This window comes from Microtus pennsylvanicus, chromosome 10, assembly GCF_037038515.1.
Source record: "Microtus pennsylvanicus isolate mMicPen1 chromosome 10, mMicPen1.hap1, whole genome shotgun sequence".
Classification (NCBI taxonomy): domain Eukaryota; kingdom Metazoa; phylum Chordata; class Mammalia; order Rodentia; family Cricetidae; genus Microtus; species Microtus pennsylvanicus.
Genome location: NC_134588.1, coordinates 81,537,010 through 81,562,578, shown reverse-complemented (window position 1 = coordinate 81,562,578; position 25,569 = coordinate 81,537,010). Strand labels below are relative to the sequence as shown.

The 25,569-nt window shown below is 37.9% G+C and overlaps 1 protein-coding gene across 1 annotated transcript in view; it reads left to right on the top strand.

The window, feature by feature from the left end:
- The window catches only part of Parg (poly(ADP-ribose) glycohydrolase), a 104,195-nt gene that overhangs the window by 27,888 nt on the left and 50,738 nt on the right, over positions 1 to 25,569 (top strand). The window contains exons 8-9 of the mRNA XM_075988771.1: positions 17,216 to 17,308; positions 19,778 to 19,935. Of these exons, the coding sequence (XP_075844886.1) occupies positions 17,216 to 17,308; positions 19,778 to 19,935 (251 nt within the window). The remainder of the gene's footprint in view (positions 1 to 17,215; positions 17,309 to 19,777; positions 19,936 to 25,569) is intronic.

Genomic DNA, 25,569 nt, shown 5'->3' with positions numbered 1-25,569 from the left:
CCTTTCAGAATCAGTTCTCGTCCACCATGTGGACTCTGGGAATGGAGCCCAGATCATCAAACTTTTGAAGGTTCCTTTATCTGCGGTTTATTATTTTCTTTGTGAGCATCCATTTCCAGTTAATTTTTGGGTATTTATTGTAAGAAATAGGGGTCCATCTTCATTATTTTGGTTATAACTAGTCAGTTGTCCAAACACCATTTGTGAGAAGCGTGTTCTCTAATTCTCTTAGTTCCCTTATCAAAACCCAAGTTTCTATATGTGTGGAAGTTTATCCTAGGCTTCAGTCTTGATTACTGTACCTTTGTAGTCAGCTTTACAATCAGGAAGCATATATCTTCTAACTTGATTTTTTTTCTCTGTTTATTTGGCTTTGTTGGATCTTTTGCATTTGGATATGAATTTTAGGATGTTTGTTAATTTCAAAAAAGCTTCAATAGGCAGCTTTTATAATCATGTTAGAATCAAAATTAATTGCACTTTGTGAGTTAGTGCCAGAATTTCAGGGTTGCTTTATTGAGCTTTTGACCCATGACAGCCATAAAGTAATGGATTCCTTATCTGTTCCTCTGACAGGAAATTGGATGTCTCAGTATCCTTGAATCTTAATGAGTCTACTTCTTAGAGAGATTTAATTTCTAATGCAATGAAAAGTTAACCAAATTGATACAGTTTTTTCTTTGTCACTTAGTTATTGAATATAACATTTGTATTTTGTAATCTTCTTGGCTTTAAGTGGATAACTTCCTTAAACTAATATTAAATTTGATACCTTGAGATGGCAGTAAAACATCCCACTGGTACCTGTTTGACCTCGCTGGGTAGTAATTATTTCATCCTTTCATTCTTTCCCCCCTTCCTCTCCTAATGCTTAGCTAGGGCTTCCCTCTTTATCTGGAGACCTTGCCCCTGGCGTACACAAAGGATTAGGGTGATATATATATATATATAGCAAGTTTGTGTAGGTTTAGTGTAGGTCGTAAATACATGTGATTACCAAGGTGCTGATGATAGTTTTATAGCTCTTTAGGGAAAGGATTCCTTTCCATTTTTATTTACCTTGTCAACATGCAGAGGAATAAAAGAACTTAAAACAGAGCAAATACTTTCTTTCTTATTTCTTACTGAATTTTTTTTAAATATCCTTATTTTGATTGTTTTAAAAGGTATGTGCTATGCATTTTTCCCTGCTCCTCTTCTGTCCCCCCTTCTCTTACTGTATTCTTAAGTTTGCCTGCGTGTATAATGTTTTAAATATTTATATTTGTCTCATATAATTATATTTTCAGCTAAGTATATGCTTAAATGTCTTGCTTATTGTATATTACAAATTTTTCTGTTACAGATGTATAGTTTTTAGTATTAATAATTGCATAGTAGTCTATTAAATTGACATAATTTTCTCAGCTATTGCAGAGTTAGAGATTTGAGAATATCCATGTAGAATAGCTAGAGGCTTGGGGTAGTTTCTCTGCTGTGATAGAATGGCTATTTTGTCATTGTTCCTGTAGTTAACAAAAAAATATAGATGTTTAAGATGTTTGTATGTTTTCTTATCTGTCACATCTTGGAAGATTAATATAGAACTTTATTAAGTCATAGCCCGCGGGGACAGTGCTGCCCAGGCCTTCCACAGTTAGTGAGAAGTGAGTGTCAGGCATTAAAAATGGCAGTGGTAATAGAAAAGGAGTGAGTTAGTGCAAAGGGAATAATTGTTTGGCTAGGTTTGAAATAGAAAGTGAATTATGTATGTTTTGTGTTACCTGTATCTACCTTCTGGAGTAGGAATGCTTTTCAGTCTAAAGAGTTTGTAAATATTGTTTTCTTAAAGGATTTTGAATTAGTTTTTTAAATTTATATTTATTTTTAACTGATAAGAATTAAAAACTATAAGAATTAAAAACTGTATGTATAGATACCAATGTGATATTTCAGTACACGTTTATACTGTGTAATATTTAAATCAAGTTAAACATTGATTTTCTAAAACATTCATCATTTCTTTATAGAGAAAACATTGAAGAACTTAACTTTTAGAAATATATAGTATATTATTGTCATCTTTTGGTCACCTTGTTACACTAACTCTTTATTTAATTATCACATTGAATGCTGAGTGCTGTGCTTTGTTAAGGAGAAAATATCCAGTGAAATTTAATATCATACTAGCATTAGTAATAAAGCTTGATTCCACGTTACTGTTATTACCTTCAGACTTATGTCTCTGTTAGAATCACAGGACCCATAGTTCCAGTCGTGACACGCGACCATCCTGCTTTGGAATGGAAGTAGGAGTATTGCTGAAACTGTCATTGTCAAGAGCCAGCAAAAATTACAGAGATCAATCTATTAATTTGTAATTTATAGTTATTTATATTAGGTACACCATGTTGAAATTGAAGTTATTTAATGGTTTTGCATCTTGAGTGCTAGTGACCTTCTTTACTGCCAGCTGTTAGAAGTATTGGGAACAAATCATGTTTTTTATGGTCCTCCTGTGTGGCGTTCCACAAAATTAAACCCAAGCACTTCAATAATTTATATTCCAAATAGATCAATATTCTTACTCTGGGCATTTTTCACAGGAGGTTTAAACGGCATGCCTTATATGTTAGTGAATGCTCTCTTGTTTTAATGCATTATAAAGGAGCTTTAAACATTTCCGTCTTTTAGCACCTGTGGCATTATTTCATTTCACTCTTAATTATGTACTTGAGGTTTATTTCATACATTAAAGCCAGAGACTGAGGAGGAGCATGAATGTATGTTTAAGAGGAGCTCTTTCTGTTGCAGGAGTGGATGGTGGGTCTAAAGTGCTTTATAATTATTCATTAATCTGCACACATCCTTTTTAAACTTAGAATTTTCATACAATATATTTTGAGCATGTTTCCCATCCCCCACCTCCTCCCACGTCTCCTCCTCACCACCACTTACCCAAATATAATGTTCTTTTCCTTTTTGGCAAAAACAAAAACAAAAGTTAAAACAAGCAAAAAGCTAATGACAAAAAATGCCAAAAGAAACAAAAGGCTTTCAATAAAAAATAGTTTGTTATATATAAATTTAATGACTATATATTTCATGATATATGCAAAAATATTTGATATAGAGAGCCTTAAATTCTAAAATTGATTTATGTAATAAACTTTTTTATTGATCTTATTGAGCTCTACATTTTTCTCTGCTCCCCTCCCTGCCTCTCCCTTCCCCCTTCAATCCTCCCACAAGGTCCCCATGCTCCCAATTTACTCAGGAGATCTTGTCTTTTTCTACTTTCTACTTTCCATGTAGATTATATCTATGTGAGTCTCTCTTAGTGTCCGCATTGTTGTCTAAGTTCTCTGGAATTGTGGTCTGTAGGCTGGCTTTCTTTGCTTTATGTTTAAAAACCACTCATGAGTGAGTACATGTGATAATTGTTTTTCTGTGTCTGGGTTACCCCACTCAAAATAATGTTTTCTAGCTCCATCCATTTTCCTGCAAAATTCAAGCTGTCGTTATTTTTTTCTGCTGTGTAGTACTCCATTGTGTAAATATACCACATTTTCCTTATCCATTCTTTGGTCGAGGGGCATTTATATTGTTTCCAGGTTCTGGCTATGACAAACAAAGCTGCTGTGAACTTAGTTGAGCACATGTCCTTGTGGCACGATTGAGCACCCTTTGGATATATACCCAAAAGTGGTATTACTGGGTCTTGAGGAAGGTGGTTTCTTAATTTTCTGACATCCAAAGGGGTTGTACCAGCTTGCATTCCCAGCAGCAATGCAGAAGTGTTCCCTTTTCCCCACAACCTCTCCAGCATAAGTTGTCATCAGTGTCTTTGATTTTGGCCATTCTTACAGGACAACACAATTTATTATGTCCCAGGGTAAAGTATGTATTGTTGTACTGTTATACCTACATTTAAATAAGATAAGATTTCTTAAAGTTTTGTGATTATGAAAAGCTTAAAATTATAATGTACTAGCAGAGCAAGAATATAAACCCAGAAAAACAACATAACTTGTATTAAAGTAGTTTGCAAAGTTCTCACATGGGGAAATTAATGGCTTTAAGTTTTGATTAACATCTGTATTATGTGACAGAATCTTAAAATGATTAGAAAAAATTCAGCATAAAAGTTATCATTAAAGAACATAAAAGACAGTTGTGTGAGCATCTGTATCACTTGAGCTTCCATACACTTTTGCATCACAGGGTATATTGTATACTGCCTAGCCTTCCATAATATAACATATTATCATGATTGTAACTGTATCAAAGATACTTAGCAACATCTGTATGTTGAAGTTAATTTGCCCTTCCTCCCAGCTGGTTTTCTATAAACATTTTACTCAATGATAATATTCTTTAGACTAGTTTGAAGAAAACTAATCTAAGGCAAGTAGTTGTGGTGACCACTGTTTCAAACCTAAACAGACTTCTGTATTCAATAAAGATGTTCTCCAGTGTAGCCCTTTGGTATTGTGGGGGTTTAGCACTACAGAAGTATGATTTTGCTAATGAATGCATACTTTATAGCTTCTGGTTTAGAATTATTAATAGATAATTTATTTCCTGGGTCTCTCTTGAAAGCTTAAAAAATTGTAAATGTCCTTGTGTTTGTTATGAAGAACCTGTAGCAAATCCCTAATCAAATGAAAGCAGCCTTGGATGTTTCATAAGACTGCAGCTAATGCCTTTATCTCTGTAGCTTTCGAGCCTCTGACTTGGAGTTCTGTGGAAGCTTAACCTTTTTGGACTTCTTCCCTTGGTGACTCACAGTCTCTGGAATCAATAAGGTCTGCATTTCTTTATAGCACAAGCTAATTTAATTCATGAGAACTGTGGAAGCCAAAAGGCATCTAATCAGAGTCACTAAAATATTAAAACAGATAAATTGTGACTTGTAGGTTTACATGAAATATGTCATGTTCCATCATCACTTCCACTTGGTTTATGTGCATTATTGTATTGGGGCATATGTTTAAGATTTATAGTCATGGTTCTTCTAAATGTAGTTCATATCCCATAGGACACATTGCTACAACTGGAATGAGGCACTTCGCTTTGAAAGACTTATCAAGTTGTGGAAGCTCATTCTTAGTGGAGCCCTCCATGTGCCATTGATGTCACTGATGAAGTTAGAGTTATCTTTTGATTATGAAATACTAGATTGTATTTATCACTTGGCACACAAAGATGTCAGATGTTATGGGTACTCAAGAGTGGAAATCGATTCAGTAGAGTTTGTTCTGTATTCTAATAATGAAATTAATCTAGTATATTAATGTCCTTTAGCTGCCAGCCTTTCATTTATTTATTTGAATTAAATAGTAAGTAGCTATTCCTTTTAAATGTGACTTTAGTATTGACTTCATTATTCAGATGCCTATTCTGTTAGAGTGAAGTAATTCGGTGCTTTAATCTCCCCTGTGGCTTACATCTCTCAGCATCTATCTTTGAACTATGCTACTTTTTTGGGCATTTGGCATTTTATGTACCCAATTTGATGTGATGCCTTAATTCCTATTAAATTAATTTTCATTTAATATTATATGTTGTGACCCATTAAGAATGAATCTTTCATATTCCTTTTTTTTGTAAGTGGAATGCCTTAGTCCCTGGTTGCCACAACTGTTCCTTGGTTATAAGAAGAGTATTATAAAAAGACATTTTCTCAAGCAAGAACCATTTCCAGCGTAGTAAAATATGGAGTATTTCCAGAGCCATGGGAAGAGCAGCTCAAAGATAAACAACAGGAATCTTCCTCTGGTAGTGGAATATTGAAGCATCTCAGTCTCTGCTATACACAGCCCTTTCTTGGCTATGTTTTCTATCTCCTGCAAGAGATCTTTTCTTCTTTCATGCCTTTTGCCCTAGAATCACAGAACATTCCAGGTTCAATCTTAGCTCAAGTTCCTCCAAGATTTGCCTGTATTGCAAGATATTCCTTATATTTTCTTTCTTTCCTGGAGCATCCTCTGATGGAGACAGTGGTGGTCCCTACTTTTGAGAGCTTTACTTTGTACAGTATAAGCAGTACCCCTTTTCTAATTCTCATAGCCCTGCCCCCATAGCTAGACATTGTTAAAGCATTTCTGTTTTACAGCTGAAAACCAGGGTGTATAGAAGAGTTTTGTTGTTAGTGGTAGATGTTTTGTTTTGTTTCTAGAGGCAGAGTCACACTGTGTGGCCCTGGCTGGCCTGGGACTCACTGTGTAGGCCAGTCTGGCCTTAAACTCACAGAGATCTACCTCCTTCTGCTTCCCAAATGCTGGGATTAAAGGTGTGCACTTCTGTGCCTTTCTTGAGAGCTGGAGAAACGACACGAAATTAGAATTTGTTAATCATTTTAGCTGCCCCAAGCCACTACTTCCAGTCAGCTGTCCTTCCCCCATCTTATCAGATGCTGTAACTTTCCTTCCTGAGCTTTCTGAAGCTCACCTCTGTCTTCGCAGCACAGTCTCCTCCATGTTAGTAACATAGCGCAGCTGGTGTGCTGCTGTCACTGCTCAGCTGACCCCGTGTGCTGTGCTGCTCATTAGTTCCTCTTGGAGTTACACAGTGCGCTGTCTGAAGCCTTCTATAACATTCTCCTATTTTCAGTTCTCTTGGTCGATAATTTATGAAATTATGTTGTCTCTGCCCACCTCTCTGGCGTTGCTTCACACTACTTCCTGTTCTTGGCCTTAGTCTAAAACTCTCGTTGTGGTTCTCTGGCAAGCTGTTTGTTCCCTTCCATCCTTAGGCTCAGCCCAGGTTTGGTGTCTTGTCCTTTCAGCCCCTCCTCCCTGTTCTTCAGTGTCCTCACGGTTCTGTCTTCTCTCTGCACTTTGTTTCTCAGGTTCTGTTTGAACGTCTATATTTTCCCTAAGACTAAGCTGCTTCCAGGTAGGACCTCTAGTGTGAGCTTTGAACCACAGTCTCTGACCCATTTCAGAGTAACTGTGTAAGGTGACAGTTGGCCTCAGATTGACAACAAGTAGAGAGAAGGAGCCAGTAGATATAACCCTTAGGATTGTTGAATACGTGTTTATGCTGAAGTATATCTCTCTAGAGGAAAGGCTTGGCAGTGTTCATGGTCATTCCTCCCAAAGCTCAACTTGATGGTCTAGACAGAGGAGGTGAACAGTGCACATTTGCAACTTGTGACTAGATTTAAGGGGAAACCAGCCTTTTGTTCTCTGAGATTCCTGAGCGCAGCAAACCCGCTTTGAGCCTATTTACTTCTTTAATTCCCAACATGCAGAAAAAGACTAAACCTAAACTCTAATCTGGTTTTCTTGAACATTGAAGTACTACCCTGATCTTTTCATCTTCCGTCTTGTATAAGCTATAGAGCCAAAACTATTTTTAAGAAAAAAATTATCTGACCATTTTTAAACACAAAAATGAATTAAGCCTGATACAATTGAATTTTAAAAACTTAAGCACAAAGCTGATGATTTAGTTTGTGTGGTTTATAATTAACTACACATTTGGCTGAGAGCCTCTAATTCTTCCCTGGATACTCAGGTGAACATTTCTTTAGAATTGATAGCAAGTGGAACAAGATCCATGCTGCTCGGATAGTGGCCAGTGACCACTTGTGACTGAAATGAGGTGAAGCTTAAGTCCTCATTACATTCAGATTCAAACTTCAAATGCTGGGTCACCACATGTGGTGGATAGGTGACACAGACCACTTCTTACCGCTGCAGTTCACTAGAAACTACTGTACCAGCTCATTCCTGAGATTCCTTGGCCTTTGAGTAGCTGTTACAGGGCATGTTTTAGGGAACCGTTTGGAATGGGCTGTTAGATTAGGGCTGCTTAGGTTCACTTAGTCCCTGTAGTTAGTTAATGCCATCCTGACTGAGGATGCTGCTTAGGTAAAAGCTGTCGGGAGGTCACATCCTCCCACTCGAGATTTCTCTAACTTCTTAGCATTTTTTTTAAATCACATTTTGAATTTTTTTCTAGACTGTATATTACTTGAAATAATTGAGTTCCTAAGTAGAATTTGAAATTGAATTAGAAATACTTTCTTTGTAGTAGTACTGTCTTAATTGCTAATAAATTTTTCTTCTTCTAAAGAATCTGCCACCAGGGGGTGCCCTTAAACCTTTTGAGAATTAGGTTTCTTTCAGCTTTAATTAAAGTGAAATTCATATTGTAGTTTTGTTTATTAATACTAAGTTATCAAGAATGAAGTACTCTGTGTATGTACAGTTCTTGATTTGTATGGAATTTTTATTGTATTAATAAGTTTGGTAAGCTTTCATTGAATTCTCTTAAATTAATTAAAAAATCAAAGTATTTCTTAGAGTATAAAAATCTTAAATGTACAAACTATGCATTTTACTAGCATGAAAAGTAATGATCATACAGAAAATATGACATAGGGAAGACCTTCATGGTTTATGAAACTACAAAAGATTTCATATTTAATGAATTGGGTCTTAGAAATAATGTGACTTTTTGATAAGGGGCATAGTCTGTCTCAAGAACTGGGGTGGCAGTATTTTTTTCTAACTAAAAATGTTTCCACATTGGTTGTTAATTAGAATTAAAGTAACATAATGGTGAAATTCATCCTATCCACAGAAAGTCTTGAATTTTGAGAATTTTAAGCCTCTGATGGCTCATTTTCTAAAGTGAGAAATTAATGCCAATGAGAAGCTCACTAGAAGCAGCTGTGATTAGGAGTGCTGGTAAATGGGGTTTTAGTGAGGTCTGGAAGGAAGTCTTTCTCCCTTTATTTTTTCTTCCTCTCCTTGGCTTGGCTGATGAGAATTTGTTGGTATGAGTGGAGGATAGTCTAAATCTTTGTTCAGCAGCTTGGGTGATGCATGGCACTATTCTTGGTGAAACTGGTATAAACATCTACTCAACCCCATATAGGGTCCCAAAAGTAAAATACCACCAAAGTCTAGCTTGGTGAGTCAGTGAGTTTTATTGGGGTCATTTACACGAACAGGAGTGATTCAAAGATAGATCTCCAAAAGTCCACCTTAGCATGGTGACTTTTCACAAAAGTTGGAACCTTGAAGCTCACCACACAGCTTGCAGGCAGCTGAGTATGTTGGTAAAGTGTCTTTTCCAGGCAATGCAACTGGGCTTATCTGAGAGCATACTCTCTGAGCTATCCCTTCTGTTTATACAAGCATAGGGGAGAGAGGCCTGGTCAGTCTGGTCTGTTTCAGGAACTTGCTGAAGCTGTTGAGTTGTTTTCTTCCTAAGTTTAATGCACTTTCCTGCAAAATGAAATGTATCATCTGGTGAGGAATAGCTGTACAACATTGGCGCTCTAATTAGACTCAAAAAAAGCCAGAAATACCATGCGCCATCAAGGCCCAAGGCCAACCATCTGAATTTCCATCCAGAGGAGGCCACAAAAATACATGAGATGGGTTAAAATTGGATGCCATTGGAATAGTTTGATGAAGACTGTTTAGATGCAAAAGAACAGTGGCATAAGTTGTAGGGGGATAGCAACCTTTGTTACAGGATAAAGTTAGCACAAACAGAAGCACTCTCCACTGCATAGTAGAAACCATCACCTATTTGGTGCGTGCTTGAAGGCAAGAACCATATTGACACACATGTAGAAGACACTGGATCTGCTAGAGCTGCTTATCACCTGCCTTTTCTTAAAAACTGGATGTCAATAAAAGAAATTAGCTAGCATGGTGTGAAGGCTTTGATTCATTTCTCATGACTTAAAAGATTTTTAGGGACCATGGACCTTCTTGTTAGTCAGCTGAACCTTGCAGACATAATTCAACTACAAACCTTATCTTGACTTTAGGAAAGGAAATCCCTAATATTCTATCTAACTTTTGTTTCATCTAGGAGTAGAAAATGAAACTGAGTAGTATTCATACAGTTAAGAGGTTCCTTGAGCCCAGCCATAAGAAGCCCCCTTCTGATGAAATCTATGGAAGACCTGCCTATATTTTTATATCCCAGAGCAACACAGCTTTCTAAGTATGAGCTTTTTCCCTAGGGATAGCAGTGTGCATATGATGCTTTATCTGACCCCGTCTGTGCTTTTTGCACTGTGTGTTAAGTTAGGTCCTTTATACCTTTTCCATTTTTTAAATGGATGTGTTTTTTGAAAGCCTTTTTGGGATGTTGGTATATGTGTTTTATCTGATCAGGCTGCTAATTTTCTGTAGTTATTACTGTATTGATAATGAGGTTGCCAAGCTCTCATGCTCTCCCCGAGTTCCTCTCCTTCTTTATATAATTCTGCTTAGTTAGGGTTTCTGTTACTATTATGAAAAAAGCACAACCAAAGCAACTTGGAGAGGAAAGGGTTTATTTGGTTCCACTTACACATCTTAGTCCATCACTGAAGAAAGTCAGGAGAGGAACTCAAATGGCAGGAACCTGGAGGCAGGAGCTGATGCAGAGGCCATGGAGGGGTGCTGCTTACAGGCTTGCTCCTCATGGCTTGCTCAGCCAACTTTTTTTTATAGAACCTAAGATTGCCAGCCCAGGGATGGCACCATCCACCAATGCCCTGGCAACAGACCTGTTTTTGGTTGTTTGGGTTTTTTTTTTTTTTTTACATGTCAGCCAAAGTTTCCCTACCCTTCTCTCTCCCCACCAAGTCCCCATCCATTTCTCCTCTTCTGTTCCTCTTTAGATATGGGTTGGATATTCTCCCATGGATATCAGCCACCCATATCAACTTGCCATGAGACTAGGTACCTCCTCTTCTAAAAATGTTGGAAGAGCAATCCAGTAGGAAGAGCAGATTCCCAAAAGCAGGCTACAGAGTCAGATATCCCCTGCTCTAGCTATTAAGAATCTAACAAGAAGACCAAATTAAGCTGGGCGGTGGTTGCGCACGCCTTTAATCCCAGCACTAGGGAGGCAGAGGCAGGTGGATCTTCGCGAGTTCTAGACCAGCTTGGTCTACAAGAGCTAGTTCCAGGACAGGCTCCAAAGCTTCAGAGAAATCCTGTCTCGAAAAACCAAAAAAACAAACAAACAAACAAAAAACCCAAAAGCAGATTATACAGTTGTAACATATATGCAGAGGGCCTACATCAGTCCCATGCAGGCTCCCTGGTTGTCAGTTGAATTTCTGTGAGCCCACATTAGCTGATTATATAGGTTTTCTTGTCTGGAGCCCAACCTTATGGAGAAGTTTTCTCAACTGAGGCTTCCTCCTTTAAGATGATTCTAACTTGTGTCAAGTTTATGTAAAGCTAGCCAGCACAAACCCCTTCTGCCTTTGTCTAATTTTTAGTATTTCTAACATACACCATGTCTAGTAAATAACTCTCCTACACTACACATTAAGTCAAATGGTAGTAATGAATGTAATTGTACTAACAAAGATAAAGCATTTACCAGTTAAAAATAGAAAGATTCTATTGCCTGCCATGCTCTCTTCATCCCACTCCAACCCCACGCTAGAAGAAAGAACAGTGTCTGAGCAGTGATATTTCCAGTCAAATGACTGTCAAATTAATCAAAGGACAAATGTAGATTATACCTAGTACAAGTTAAAAGACAAATATTTTAAAACTCAGAAAATTTCTTTTATCTTTAAACCATATGATTTCATATATTTTAATGTATTATGATTTTTATCAGTATTTCCCAGATATGAGTCATAGTATTTTCACAAGTCATAGGGAAATCCTGCATAACTTGTTCTAAGAGGGAGGGAGAGAGAAAGAGAAAGAGAGTGCGTGCACTCAGCGTCAGAGTAGCTTGGTAGGAGCCTTTGCTTGTCTCTATGCAGCCCTGAAGTCATTGGCCCTTCACATTATCTGCTCTCTGCTGCTGCGTTCATTTTGTACTTCTTTTGGTGTTATGAAAGAACGGTCTTATTTAGAGCTTCAGATTAGTTAGCTACTAATTTGTAAAGCATGCCTTCTTAAATATGAAAATATTAGATTGAGTATTTCCCCAAAACCAGTTGTACCGTATTAAAATGTGGAGAGTGTTGTTATGGAAGCCATAATTGTGATGGCTGATACACATGAGAGATCACCCTGTGGCTGGCCTGTCAAACTTTCATGAGCCTTCAGAAATTAAGGAGAATAAGTGAGTTTGTTTTCTTGTAAGCTGTCACATTGCTCTCTTCAAAGTGTCAGCCTGAGCGGTACACAGATAAATGTTAGAAACATTCACCTTCTTTAGCTGATTCTTTACTCTTACATAATTTAGTGATACAATTTTTCTTTTCCCTCTAATGTTTAATTTTTCTGTTCTCTGAAAACATGCCTAAAGAATAAGTTGACATGAAAGATCTTACTTCTTTTAATTTTTGAAATGGGAACTTTGCTCCTAAAGGGACTTGTGATATGCTAGTGGAATTTCCAGTAGGCTTAAGATAGATTATAGAAGCTGAGCCCTGTACAGTCCAGTCACCTCTTAAGAGCCTGCCAGAGTCATTTTGCTAAGCAGTAGAGATTCTGGAAAGGAGAATGAGCTTTGTAAAATAAGCTAGCTAAGTGAGATAGATGACTGTTAAAGTATTTTTATTAACACTGTTATATATGAACACCCCTGTTCCAGACATGATGAATCAGTCGTTAATCTTGTCTTAGAGGGACTTCTAGTAAGCGCTAGAAAGCATGTCCATAAATAACAACAGAAAGCGGAAAATTTTAAGGGTCTTTTTTTTAAGCACAGAAAGATTGCTAGAGAAAACTAGAAAGGAGAAATGAATGGACTTTGAAGCAAAATAGTACTTGAACAATACCAAGAAAATGTCGCAGGTTTAGGCATTAAGGAAAGACATTGCAGTCATGGAACAAATAAAGTCTGTGGTAGTGTAAGTAGGTGCTGTAGAAGACTGAGTAGTTGAGCTGCCAGGTATGAACAATGAAAGGTGGGTGTGTATGTATCTGTATGGATATCATTTTTATGATATACTAAATAAGATAAGCATATAGGTCAAGATAGGCTAAATATTTTAATATTTAGGTAGACAACTAAAGCTTAATTATTTAATATTAATATTTAATATTATGTAGATACATAAATATCTTAATTCATGGAGTTTGTACTGTATTGAAAGGGTGATAAAAGCCATTGAGATGGTTTCAGGTAGAGCAGGGACGTACTAGGATGTACTTGGGCAGAAAGCAAAGGCCAGCAGTTAGATCATGCAGTATTCCTGGTAAGAGTAGATGAGGGCCTGAGTCAGAGCAGCTTAGTGGTTAAGAGGGGTAATGAATACAGGAGCTCTTGTTGAAAACTAGTCAATGGGATTGTTTTGTTTGTTCTTTTTAACGAGGAAGAGGCTTCAGAACAGTTGTGAATTACTGGCCCATTACCTAATACACTTTGCATTTGTGCATGGAGCTGTAGATCCCTCAGACACTATTATATACGAACCTTCAAAACTGGTATTAAGCAGAGTCATAGGATTGTCTACGGTATGGATAAGAAAAGGAACAATTCAGGATTTTCCTTTATGTACATCTGGCTCTGTAACTAGTTTTCCAGTTTCCTGGCCAGCAAGTACCCCCTCTTATGATCTGGGAGAAAACTCCACACCTCCAGTCTTAATGCCTGCTACTCTGGTTTTGAGTGTAAAGACAACTAACTGCTTTATCTTTGAGCTTTAACTTCTAAGCGTTCTTGTACTTTCTCTCTTATAAGGCTCTTTCAGGATAAACTGTGCTTTTGTTATCACCAATTGTGTGTTGGTGTGTAATTCTGTTTGGTTTTGGTCTTCGTGTGTATGCAAGTGTGTGTACATGGGGCTGGGGGTAGAACTCAGGTGCCATTCCTCAGGCATAATCCACCTTAGTTGCTTTGTTCTGTTGTTTTGATTTGTTTTGTTGAGATAGGCTCTCTCACAGGGACCCGGGACTTGACAGCTGGACTTGTCTAGCTGGCTCGCAAACCCCAGGGTTCCACCTATCTCTCTACCTCCCCTGCACTGCTTTTGTTGCCTTTTTTTTTTTAATTTTAAACTTGGTTGCCAGGTATCCAACTCAGTTCCTTATGGGTACAGTGTGCTCTTTACTGACTGAGCTATAGTGAACTCCCAAGCTCCGCTGGCTTTGTTTTACTGTGGTACTGGGGGGGGGGGGAGATCAATGACCTCATACTTGTTAAACAAGGACTCCATCATTGAGTACATCCTCAGCTTTTTCATGGTTAACCAACTCTTCCTCAGCAAATGGTGAATCTTATATATTGTGCTTGATAGTGAGGACATGAGATATTTACAGCACAATCCTTATATGTTTACTGTTTCATACATTTGTGAAGAGGGGAGAAAAACTAATAAAATAATTATAAACTTTAATAACTGCTCTTACAAGTGTGTGTGCTCAGCTATACAGTCATGGAGGGAGGATCATTAAACATGGGAGAAAATGTCACACAGAGACGAGAATGAATTCCCAAAATTTAACTAGTGGCAGTATAAAATGTAAACAAGGCAGGGGGTTACATAACATATCATAATTATGCCTGTTATTTGTTGAAAACCTCATAATTCTACAAGAACTACAGTTATTTTATGGATGAACAGACAGAAATGTAATGGTGTAACTTAAAATACATTTAAAAATGGATTCTTGGATTATAGAAGAACAGATAGATATATGATAGAAGCAAATGTAATAAAAGATTAATATAGAAACTAAACATGCATTTGAGTGTTCTGTATATAGTTTTAATTTTTCTATTTAAAAAGATGTAATCTGAAGACTTATTCTGTTCTTGATATACAAATGAAATTCTCTACTGTCCTAAAGTAACCCATAAAAATGGGAAGGAAAACAGATAAAATTAGAAATGAATGTTACTTAATAAAGAAAAGACAATTGTTTTAGCCCACAGTTCAGGAGGTTCAAAGCCCTCTAGGCTCAGTAATGAAAATGGTATTATGGAAGGGAGAGGAAGAGAGAGATCACATAGTGAGACAAGAAGCCAGAGACTGAGAAAGGGCATTTCTGTAACAACCCTCTTCTGAGAATTAGCTAAGAACTCGGGAGAATAGGCTGGTGCCTCCCAAGAACAATACTCACAGTGACCTCCTGATGCTTGCATATGAATGACCTCCCATCAGTGCCTCACTGGGGACAGTTTCCCAGCACACAAACCGGTAGAGGGTGCAGTCAAACCATAGCAGTTCATGGCTCCAAAAGCTGGAAAGCAAAATGTTCCTTGATGGTGTGTTTAAGGCACATACTAGCACTTAGTAACAATCATGAGAAAGAGGGAACCTACAGCAGCCTACTGAGTCTCAGAGGTTTGTTTTGTTTTAAATGAAAAGTCAACCTGAAAAAACACCAACTGACCTGGCTTTTGGGAGGCAGAGGCAGGCAGATCTCTGAGTTCAAGACCTGCCTGGTCTATAGAGTTAGTTCCAGGACAATCAAGGCTACACAGAGAAACCCTGTCTCAGTAGACCAAACAAACAAAAATCCCACAAACTGTATGAGTTTATTTACATGACACAAAAGTTTGGAAATGGGGAAATACATTAGTAGGTGCTAGTGTTAGGGTCAGTGAGATTAAGGGTTTAACTGTAAATGGATGGTAGAAGTTCTGTTCTGTAGTGAACAGTTCTGTGTCTTTTTTTTGTTGTTGTTGTTGTTTTTCAAGACAGGGTTTCTCAGTGGTTTTGGAGCCTGTCCTGGAACTAGCTCTTGTAGACCAGGCTGGCCTCGAACTCACAGAGATCCGCCTGCCTCTGCCTCCCGAGTGCTGGGATTAAAGGCGTGCGCCACCACCGCCCGGCCAGTTCTGTGTCTTGATTAGTATTGTTTACACAGAAAGAGTTGTGTGATCAAATGACATCGGATGATACATGTACTAGTTCTAATAGTGTAGTGTAGGGCGTATGAAATGGGATTATTGAGGGAAAATGCATAAAAGGTATAATGAACTTTGTCATGCTATTTTTGTGATATCCTATCAATATTTAATTGCTTCAAAAATAAAAAGGGTTTACAAAGCACAAAGAAGTTATGAGCTAGAAGAGTCTGAGTGTTGTAAACAAGTCATTGATATACTCGTAACATTTTCAGATATAGGAAAGCAATTGTCTTTACTTTAGAGCTACCAAGAAATGAATATCCACTACGGATGCATACTTTTAAGCTTTTATTTTTAGCATACTAAAAGAGGTTTATTACAAGAATATAGTCACTTAACTGTTCTGAACTGGTTAGGGCTTCACTCTGTAGCCCAGGCTGGCCTTAAACTTGTAGTGGTCTTCCTGCATCAACCTCAGGAGTGCAGGGGTTTTGGTGGTCAGCTACTATATCATGACTTTCTCTTTTGTAGGAACCTCTGTAGGGACTTTAGAACTTGGGTTGTGTTCCGATTCCCCCATCATCTCTCGTGGAAGCCTCTTACTTCCTCCTCATTTTCCTGCTGTAGTGTCAAGTTCATTTTAGTTTCATCAGCCCTGTTTTTTACAGTGGGTGTTAATAAACAATACTTTGTGCAGCTTGTTGTTTCCCCCCAAAACTAATAATCATCTTGTGTTACTTGCTGTAGTGTTGAAAACTAGATGAACATGGCCCACAAGTCTCATCTTGGTGTGCTTTCGGGTGTGATGCAGGAAACATGGTTTTACCTTCCCAAATGTACCCAACAAGGGAGAATTAAAGATCATAAGGAACCTCATTGTCTCTTAGTCAGTGGGTTAGTCTGGGCACAGATAGTTTGCTTCAGAGTAATTGTGGAGCTTTCTTCATAATTATGGTGATGTCTTATGCTAGTGACTGTTGAAATTAAATAGGTCCTTTAGGGATTATGAGAGAGCCCTTGGTGTTCAGTTTTCAGCTGACATAATCAAGGGTAGAGTGTGCTGTTTTTTATTTACAAGTACTACATTAAAAATTATTTATTTGTTTGTTCATTTGTGTGTATATGTGTGCATATGTAGGTCATAGGACATCTTGTAGGAGTCGGTTTTCTCCACTGCCATATAGGGCCTGGGGAGTGAACTCATGTCATTAGGCTTGGTAGAAAGTACCTTACTCTGCTGAGCCAGCTTGCTGGTTTTACAAATATTATGTTTTTTTGGTAAATATTGTTAGTTTGAGAGAGACTTTATTTGGGGCTACTTTGTTTTTGGAAGACATTTAGGTGAATGATATGAATTGGTAAGTTTACTGGTGAACCTGCTGGTTTGTTTCTACATGTGTTTGTTGGTTATGACACTGCTTTACAGTGGGGATTCAAAATTAACACATGGTTACTATTCGCAACTGTTAGTCATGTAATATATTTCATTGATTTTCAGGTACTTGAAGAAGCAGAGGCTCAACATTTGTATCAGTCCATTTTACCTGATATGGTGAAAATTGCACTCTGTCTGCCAAATGTTTGTACTCAGGTTAGTAAATGTAACTTCCTTCGTGTGTTCTTTGGACTCAAATGGCTATGGTGGGAAAGGGGGTTCTGCTAAAGAACAGGGCACCTCTGCTGTGTCACAGAGAGGCCAGTGGCCTGAGAGGAAGGGCACTACCAAAGCACATTACAAGTGCAGCATTCAGTTTCAAGCTAACTTTTCCATTGCGGCAGTTTGTTTACTTAGACTCCTCTTCCTCCATTTATTTAAACAACGTCTTCTAAAAATAACTATTTTAAAGCAAACTAGTGGATTTGGTTTATTTTTTAAGATGACTTAATACTACCTACATCTCCCTCACCTTCCTACAAAGTGATACATTACTATAGCAGCTGCAGTCATGGTATTTTCTTAACTTTTAAAAGTAAAAGAAAAACTATTGTGTAACATAATTTTGTTTGGAATGCCTAAATTGCATATTGCTCCCCACAGATAACCTCAGAATTTAGTGACTTGAACAGCAGACTTGTGCAGGCTTAGTTTCTATTGGTCATGAATTTGTGGGCAGCTTGCTGAGTAAGTTGTGGCTCACTGTCTCTCCTGTGGTTGCAGTCAGGGTGCCAGCGAGAACTGTGGCCATCTGGAGGCTCAACTTGGAGCTTCACCTACACCTTTGCAGGAGGTCTCGTGTGGGCCTTTCCATACACTGAGTAGGCATCAGGACTTGGTTGCCACCTTCCTCAGTGCAAAATTAGAGTTAAAAGTTAAAACCAATCAAGATTGTGTTCTATATATCCAAAGGATGCTCAATCGTGCCATAAGGACATGTGCTCAACTATGTTCATAGCAGCTTTGTTTGTCATAGCCAGAACCTGGAAACAACCTAAATGTCCCTCGACTGAAGAATAGATAAGGAAAATGTGGCACATTTACACAATGGAGTACTACACAGCAGAAAAAATAATGACATCTTGAATTTTGCAGGAAAATGGATGGAGCTAGAAAACATTATTTTGAGTGAGGTAACCCAGACACAGAAAGACAATTATCACATGCACTCATGAGTGATTTTTAAACATAAAGCAAAGAAAACCAGCCTACAAATAACAGTCCCAGAGAATTTAGACAACAATGAGGACACTAAGAGAGACTTACATAGATACAATCTACATGGGAAGTAGAAAGTAGAAAAAGACAAGATCTCCTGAGTATTTGGGAGTATGGGGACCTTGGGGGAGGGGAGAGGCAGGGAGGGGAGCAGAGAAAAATGTAGAGCTCAATAAAAATTAAAAAAAAAAAAAAAAAGATTGTGTTCTAAGCCGTCCCCACTCTGTTTGCTGCCTTACCTGACCTCAAAGCTGACTTGAAATAATGTTTTGGAGAGAAAATAGAGATGAATGTGAACTTTTTGGAGATGACGCCTATGGTCTGGTGCAGAAAAACAATTTCTTTACTTTTCCCCAGTTGCTTACCTTTGAATTTCTTCAGTAGAAATAGTTGAATTGTCAGTTGAATTTTTTCTTCTTACCATCAGACTGTTGTTCTCACCCTAGTGTGTTTTCTGTTACTAGGAAATGCAGTCCTGCTGTCTCAGCTGCCTTCCATTGAGTGCTTTTGGGGTGGTGGTGCCTGAGGTGTGATCAGGGTGCTTTACGGGAGGCAGCTGCTGAGATGTGTGTGGACACCAGCACACTTGTTCTGAGTGCAGCTGAAAGGGAGAAGGGGACTGTTTTAAACTTAACAACTCATGGGAAACTCTTTTGTTTCACCAGGATGTCTTTAAAACTGCAATTTAAGCATTTGAATTAGAGCAAAACACATTGAACACAATGCTCAGGTACTTAGAGGTCGTGGTGTTTGGGTTGCCACAAAAAGACTAAAGGAAATTGTCCTGTGTCTTCCTTGACTTGGTGTGTTTTATAATGTAGAAAATGCCTTTATTTTTACAAGTTAAACATAGTTCTTTTTGGCAGTTTTCATGTGTTCTGTTAAATGCTTTTGTAAAATTAGATTTGGTTCTCATAAAGAAATTAGCAGTATGCAGTGTGGTTTAGAATAGGAGGAAAATGACTTATTTATTCAATCATATTAATTATTTTGTTTGGGACTTAGAAAAAGTACTGCATCCCACCATTTTTAATGCAAGAACATAACATATACAATAATAGTTAAACTCAGTATTGCATTTTTTCCAACTTGTTTTAATTTCACTACAAGGGTAATTTGTTAATGTTTATTTGCTGAGGTGTCTTGGTTTTCCCTGGTAAGTAATATTTTGTGTTCTCTTTAGTATCATTATTGATTAAAAATCTACACCTTGTCAAATGAGTACACTTTTCTTATCGTCTCCGATAATCAGCCCTTGACTTTTAACAGTATTCCTGATTTAAGGACTCAAGAATGGCTTGAAATTATTCTTGCTTTAATTTAGAAAATGCAATTTGGTACCTCTGTCTTCAAAATTGCTAAACTAATTATTGCGTTTCTCATCTGTATTTTTGTTTCCTTCATCAGCCAATACCGCTTCTGAAGCAGAAGATGAATCATTCTATCACCATGTCGCAGGAACAGATCGCTAGTCTTTTAGCTAATGCTTTCTTCTGCACATTCCCCCGACGGAATGCCAAGATGAAATCGGAGTATTCTAGTTACCCAGACATTAACTTCAATCGGTATGTTTTCAGAGAGTACCTTGTGAAGGGTGGAAGAAACAAATATTCTAGAGTTAATAAACATTTGTTCAGGTGATGTTTTGACCATTTTTCAGACATGATAATTAAAGTTCACAGAGGTAAAGAGTTTGATCAGAATCCTAGGGCCAGTCAGTCACAACGAGGCTTCATCTCAGTTACCCTGTGCCTGTGTCTTCTCCATGCTCTTAGACTGTCCTCTTCTGAATGTTTGTGTTCCATCTGTTGCTCAGTTTGATTATTCACAGGAACGTTTATTACATATTATAATCTTATGATGAAGCAGTTTTTAAAAATGGAAATAAAAGCCCTCATTTCTGTAAAGACCCTGCATAAAAATATAAAGTCAGTAGACATGGTGGCATATGCCTTTAATCCAGCACTTGACAGAGGTCACAGGCAAGTGGATCTCTGTTAGTTCAAGGCCAGCCTGGTCTACACAGCAAGTTCCAGGGTTCTGAGGGTGTTGAACTGTAGGAAGTGCACCAGTTAGGAACAGCCTTAACGTAAGTACAAACCCACATCTCAGTCACTTTTTATCTTTGAAGTAGAATCTTACACTGGAACTTTTTATTTTAATTCACCATTTTGTAATAGTGTAGTTTCTTAAAAACTTACTTTGAGATTTAAACAAAAGGTGCAGAAATAGAACCCAAGAGTTTCTGTGTACAGCTCATGCAGTTTTGCTTTAACACCTTTTGCACTATAATAAAAATAATCACAACTAGGCAGCAGTACTGATCTAGTACTTTTCTGACCTGTGGCCTTATGAATTTTTACAATTTCTCTGTACCTTTTTTCTGATCCAGCTCATACCTAGCACCATACGTTACATGTGTCGGCTTAAATTCCTTCATCTGTTCCTTAGAATTTTTCCTTCCTTTTATAACTTTGGCCTCCTTGAAGACTACTCATTAATTATCTTGTAAAACGTTTTCCATCTGAACTTGGCTAATGTTATTTCACAATGAAAATGAGATCATGCTTTTTTTTTTCTTTTTTTTGAGACAAGATCTCTCTTACTCTGTAGTCCAGGCTGACCTCAAATTCTCAGTGGTTTTCCTTCCTCTGTCTTCTGCTGCTAAGATTATATGTGTAAGCTATGTCACAGGACTAGACCATGGTTTTGGGCAGAAATATCACAAAATTGTCCTCAGCTCTTCACATTAATGGGCTTATAATTCATCTTAGGGTTGGTTCAGCTAGCCAAGGTCATGTCGCCTGGGTTCTCCCACTGAAAAAGAACTTACTTTCTGAGGAAAAGTAAAATACTGCAGATGAGCTCACATTTTTCCACACTAGTTTTAGCATCTGTTGGTTGGTCTTTTCTGCATTTATTATGATAGTATTTGCCTATTGTAATTTTTCTATTCTATTTTCTGTGTTTATTAACTGAAATTCTGTTATATAAGGAAGATCCATTCCATAACTTCTATACTTTTAATATTCCAATAGACTTTATTGGACATCATAAAATTTAATGCAATTATTATTCATTTTGCTATTTATAATTTTTTTTGGTCATTAGAGTTAGTTAAACATACGCTCTTGTACTTTTGGCAAGTTCCCGTCATCTTTTTGAGCATACCTTCCCTTTGGAGTCATAACCTATTTTAGCTTATATTATCCATTCCCTAGCCCTGAAGCCAACCATTTTCTGAGAGTCCTTGGTTCCCTTCATTTAGAGACTGAGATCTGGGTAGTGGGTTTGCTCATTGTTTTTAGTGCAGCTTATTTTCATATAGGCAGAATTTCTGACAGCTCGACATGACAGTGCAGAAATATATTCATAAATCTCCCCAGTACCATAGTGCTAATTTCAAAGGCCTGTCAGCCGCTCAGAACCTCTTGTTCTACAGTTGTCTTCCAGTCACGGTGGCTTCTAAAGATGCTGGGAAGGCAGCTGCGGAACCAGAGTAAACCTTACAGCCTGGAGATGAGAAGAATTCTAGAATAAAGCTGATTAGGAGCTGATGCAATTTTTTTAATTTAAAAAAAAATCAAAATTAAGTCTTAAGTACATTTATAGGATTTTTAAAGCAAATAAAAAATATGAAATTATTTAAATATAAGAATACTCAGCCAGGTAACACACACCTTTAATCTCATATGTTAGGCAGAAGCAGGTAGGAACTGTGAGTTTGAGCCCAGCCTGGTCTACTGGACGACACAGAAAATCTGTCTCTAAAAACAAAAACAAAACAAAAAGAATACTCTCAGGCTACCATAATTTTCAAGTTATAGTAAGGGCTCGCAAACATTAAAAAATGAAGGGAAATCCCAATCATACAATTAGTCTATACTATCAACACAAAGGGGAGCATTAGCAAACAAAAAAATGTATACATTCTGTGTAGCTCAATAGACAGCAAACAGCCACTGTATTCCTCACTGTGTGTTAAGTGCACTAGTTATAGAGACCAGGCAGCCTAAATCCTTTGTTCCTAGTAGAAATTGTCTGTTTTTTAAACCTTACAACTTTCTGGATTGCCGTCTTTTCATGTGGTTTTTATTCCTCCTTCAAGATTCAGTTCACAGGTCAAGTTTTCAGCTGTCTGCTGGACAGTCCTCTTCAGCAGTGTATACCTGCCTCCTCTTAAGAGGTGGTGTGGTTTTTGTTTGGTGGTGGTTGTTGTCTTCATTTTATTTTATGTGTATTGGTGTAAGAGTATCAGATGCCGTGGAACTGGAGCTACAGACAGTTGTCAGCTACCATATGGGTGCTGGGAACTGAACCTGGGTCCTCTAGAAGAGCAATCACTTCTCTTAACCAGAGTCATCTCTCCTGCCCCAGATGGTGTTTTTTTAATGACTCTAACCTAACAAGCAACAAGAACGATGACTGTTTCTACCCACTGATGTGTCTGTTGTGGCTCACTGTTGTCCTTTTTGTGGGAGTTTCCAGGCAGGGAAGATTGTATATGTTTCAGAGAGCATCTGCCTCAACTATAGAAATGAGGCCTAAACACTGTCTTATGCTCAGATATGGTCTGACTACCTTGTCAAAGCAGAGTATTCTGAGAATGCCCAAGAAATGGAAGCAACAACAAAGTTTGTTCATGTCTGCGTCCCCTCCCTCCCTCCCTCCCTCCTTCCCTCCCCCCCCCCCTCTCTCTCACACACACACACACACCATTCCCCCACACCTCACATCCCATTTCTAGGAGATTGAGGACAATAAGCCATTAACCAGTAATACAGTATTTTTCCTTCCTTTCTTACTTCCCTCCCTTCCTCCCTTCCTCCCTCCCTTCCTCCCTTCCTCCCTTCTTCCCTTCCTTCCTCCCTTCCTCCCTTCCTTCCTTCCTTGCTGGTTTGTATTTATATTTATAACTTCTGACAATTCAGGAGACAGAGAGTTTGTGTGTGTGTTTCTCTATTCAGTCTCAAGTGAGATAGGGCTAGCTACTTGATTGAATAAAAAAAATGGTAAAAGTATGTGGTGGGAGGCTGACGTCAATAAATTGAATAAGCCTTCCTTCTTTTATTTATTGTTGTGTTCTTCCATGCCTGCTTAGTTATGTTAAATACCTCTGACCTTTTTCCCCTGCTTGCCTTTCTCAGCCTGAACATTTATATAAAGGCTTCCAATGTGATTAGCATTGATGCTTCTGAAATCACATGGAAACTAGATGGTCAGAGATAAATTGTGGGTCTCAGCAGTGAGCAGCCCAGGAGGCTTTTACATCTGCCTCTTCCCTGAATTGAAATTGCTGCTGGGGCCATATGGCAGTGTTTCACAAAGGAGCCAAGAACGACTTTCTGGCTAGATCCCATATTGTCACTTGCTTCTGTTTTAAAATGAATTTTATTTTGAACTTGATTTACTATATACCAATGGGATTGATACTTAAAGAGGTGTGTGTGTGTGTGTGTGTGTGTGTGTGTGTGTGTGTGTGTGTGTGTGTAAATTTAATTCCAGTAATGTTTTCAGCAGTTCCACTCAGGGGAAGATTTTAGTTAACCATGTTTCTCTGTAAGTATGGAAGGAAAAACACACATTAGTAACTCCCTGACCCTTTACTGACTTCTTCTCTTGACAATGCAAAATGTTTTGTTTGGAACAAAGTGTGGTTGCTTAGCTAGTTTTTTCTATTGTCTTACAAAAGTAATCTGTAATTATCACGTAGTGAAATGTGTAAATAGCTTCCCTACATGGGCAAGGGTTGTTATGACCTGGCTTATGTACAAATTTGTGTACATGTTGCTAACTGAAAAATGTTCTTCAAATATATACACCTAGGGTTTTGAAAAATCTACATTAAAAAAAGAAAGGTGTTAGGAAGTTTAAAATCAGGTGATACTTGGTAACTTGGTTGCCCCTCCCCTCTCCTTGAAGTCTGTTGTGTGTATCTTGTACCCTCTCTGCTCCCAGACCCATGTGTGTCAGCCCACTCTTCTCTCCCTGCTCCATCTGCAGCTCCTTGTTTTTTCTCTTTATCCCCAAGAGTCTCTCCTCAGATTGTATATCATCTCATATTAACATTTTCATGTTTATTTCCAGTGAATTCTGCTATTTTTACATGATACAAAAATAGATGAATTCATTTTATTTGGGTGGTTATGCATAGTGGAACCAAACTGAAAAATCGTCATGAAGATTTAAACCTATTTCTCTTGATGACTGCATTTATACACACGCATGCGCACACGCGCATACAGAAAGAGAGTGAGGAGAGAGAGATCCTTCTTGGCTCTGTAAAAAATATGAAGAATGTGGAACATAATGGTGCCCTCTTTTAATTCCAGCACTCTGAGGCAGAGGCAGGTGGACCTCTGAATTTAAGGTCAGCCTGGTCTACTTCGCAAGTTGTAGGCCAGCCAGGGCTGTCAGCAGTGAGCATGATGGTGGGGAGAAAAGGCTGGTGAATGGCTCAGCAAGAAAGATGCTTGTCACACAGGTCTGATTATGAATTCCATCCCTAGCGAGTTAGGAACTGGCTTCCAACAGCGTTCCTCAGACCTCTACACATTCACCTTGACATTTGTGCACACAACACATATGCAGATACATAAAAATTAACTTTAAAAAAGAAACTGACGTTTATATAAAAAAGAACCTGAGAGATCTTATTTGGTTACACAGTAATTTGAAATTGGGCTTAGAATATTAAATGAACGCAATATGTACAAGTTCTGCTTGATTTATAGACATCTGGGAGTATTTTGCTTGGCTGTTTAGCTGACTGGTTGGTTCTTTTGAGACAGTGTGATGTAGTTCAGGCTAGCCTTGAATTTGACTAGCTGAGGTTGACCTTCAACTCCTGATCTTTCTGCCTCAACATTCCAAGTCCCAGGATGGTAGACATGTGTACCATACCCAGCTCTGTACCTTTAAGATTTAAATGTAAAATAAAATAGTTACTCTTATTTGTAGTGATAATAATAGCCATATAATGTTCTAGAAAAATCCATATTGCCAGGCTAATAAGTCTGTAATCCCAGGGAGCTCTTAAGGTTAATAATTTGCGATTATGGTTATGAAATATGAGGGCTTTTATGTGGTTTTAAAAGTAGCTGACCATATATGGATCATTTTTCCTTTTGGGGAAATTACTCTTTAAGGACAATAGTCATTTTCTCTTCTTTCTGTAATAGTCATATTAAAGAAGTTCC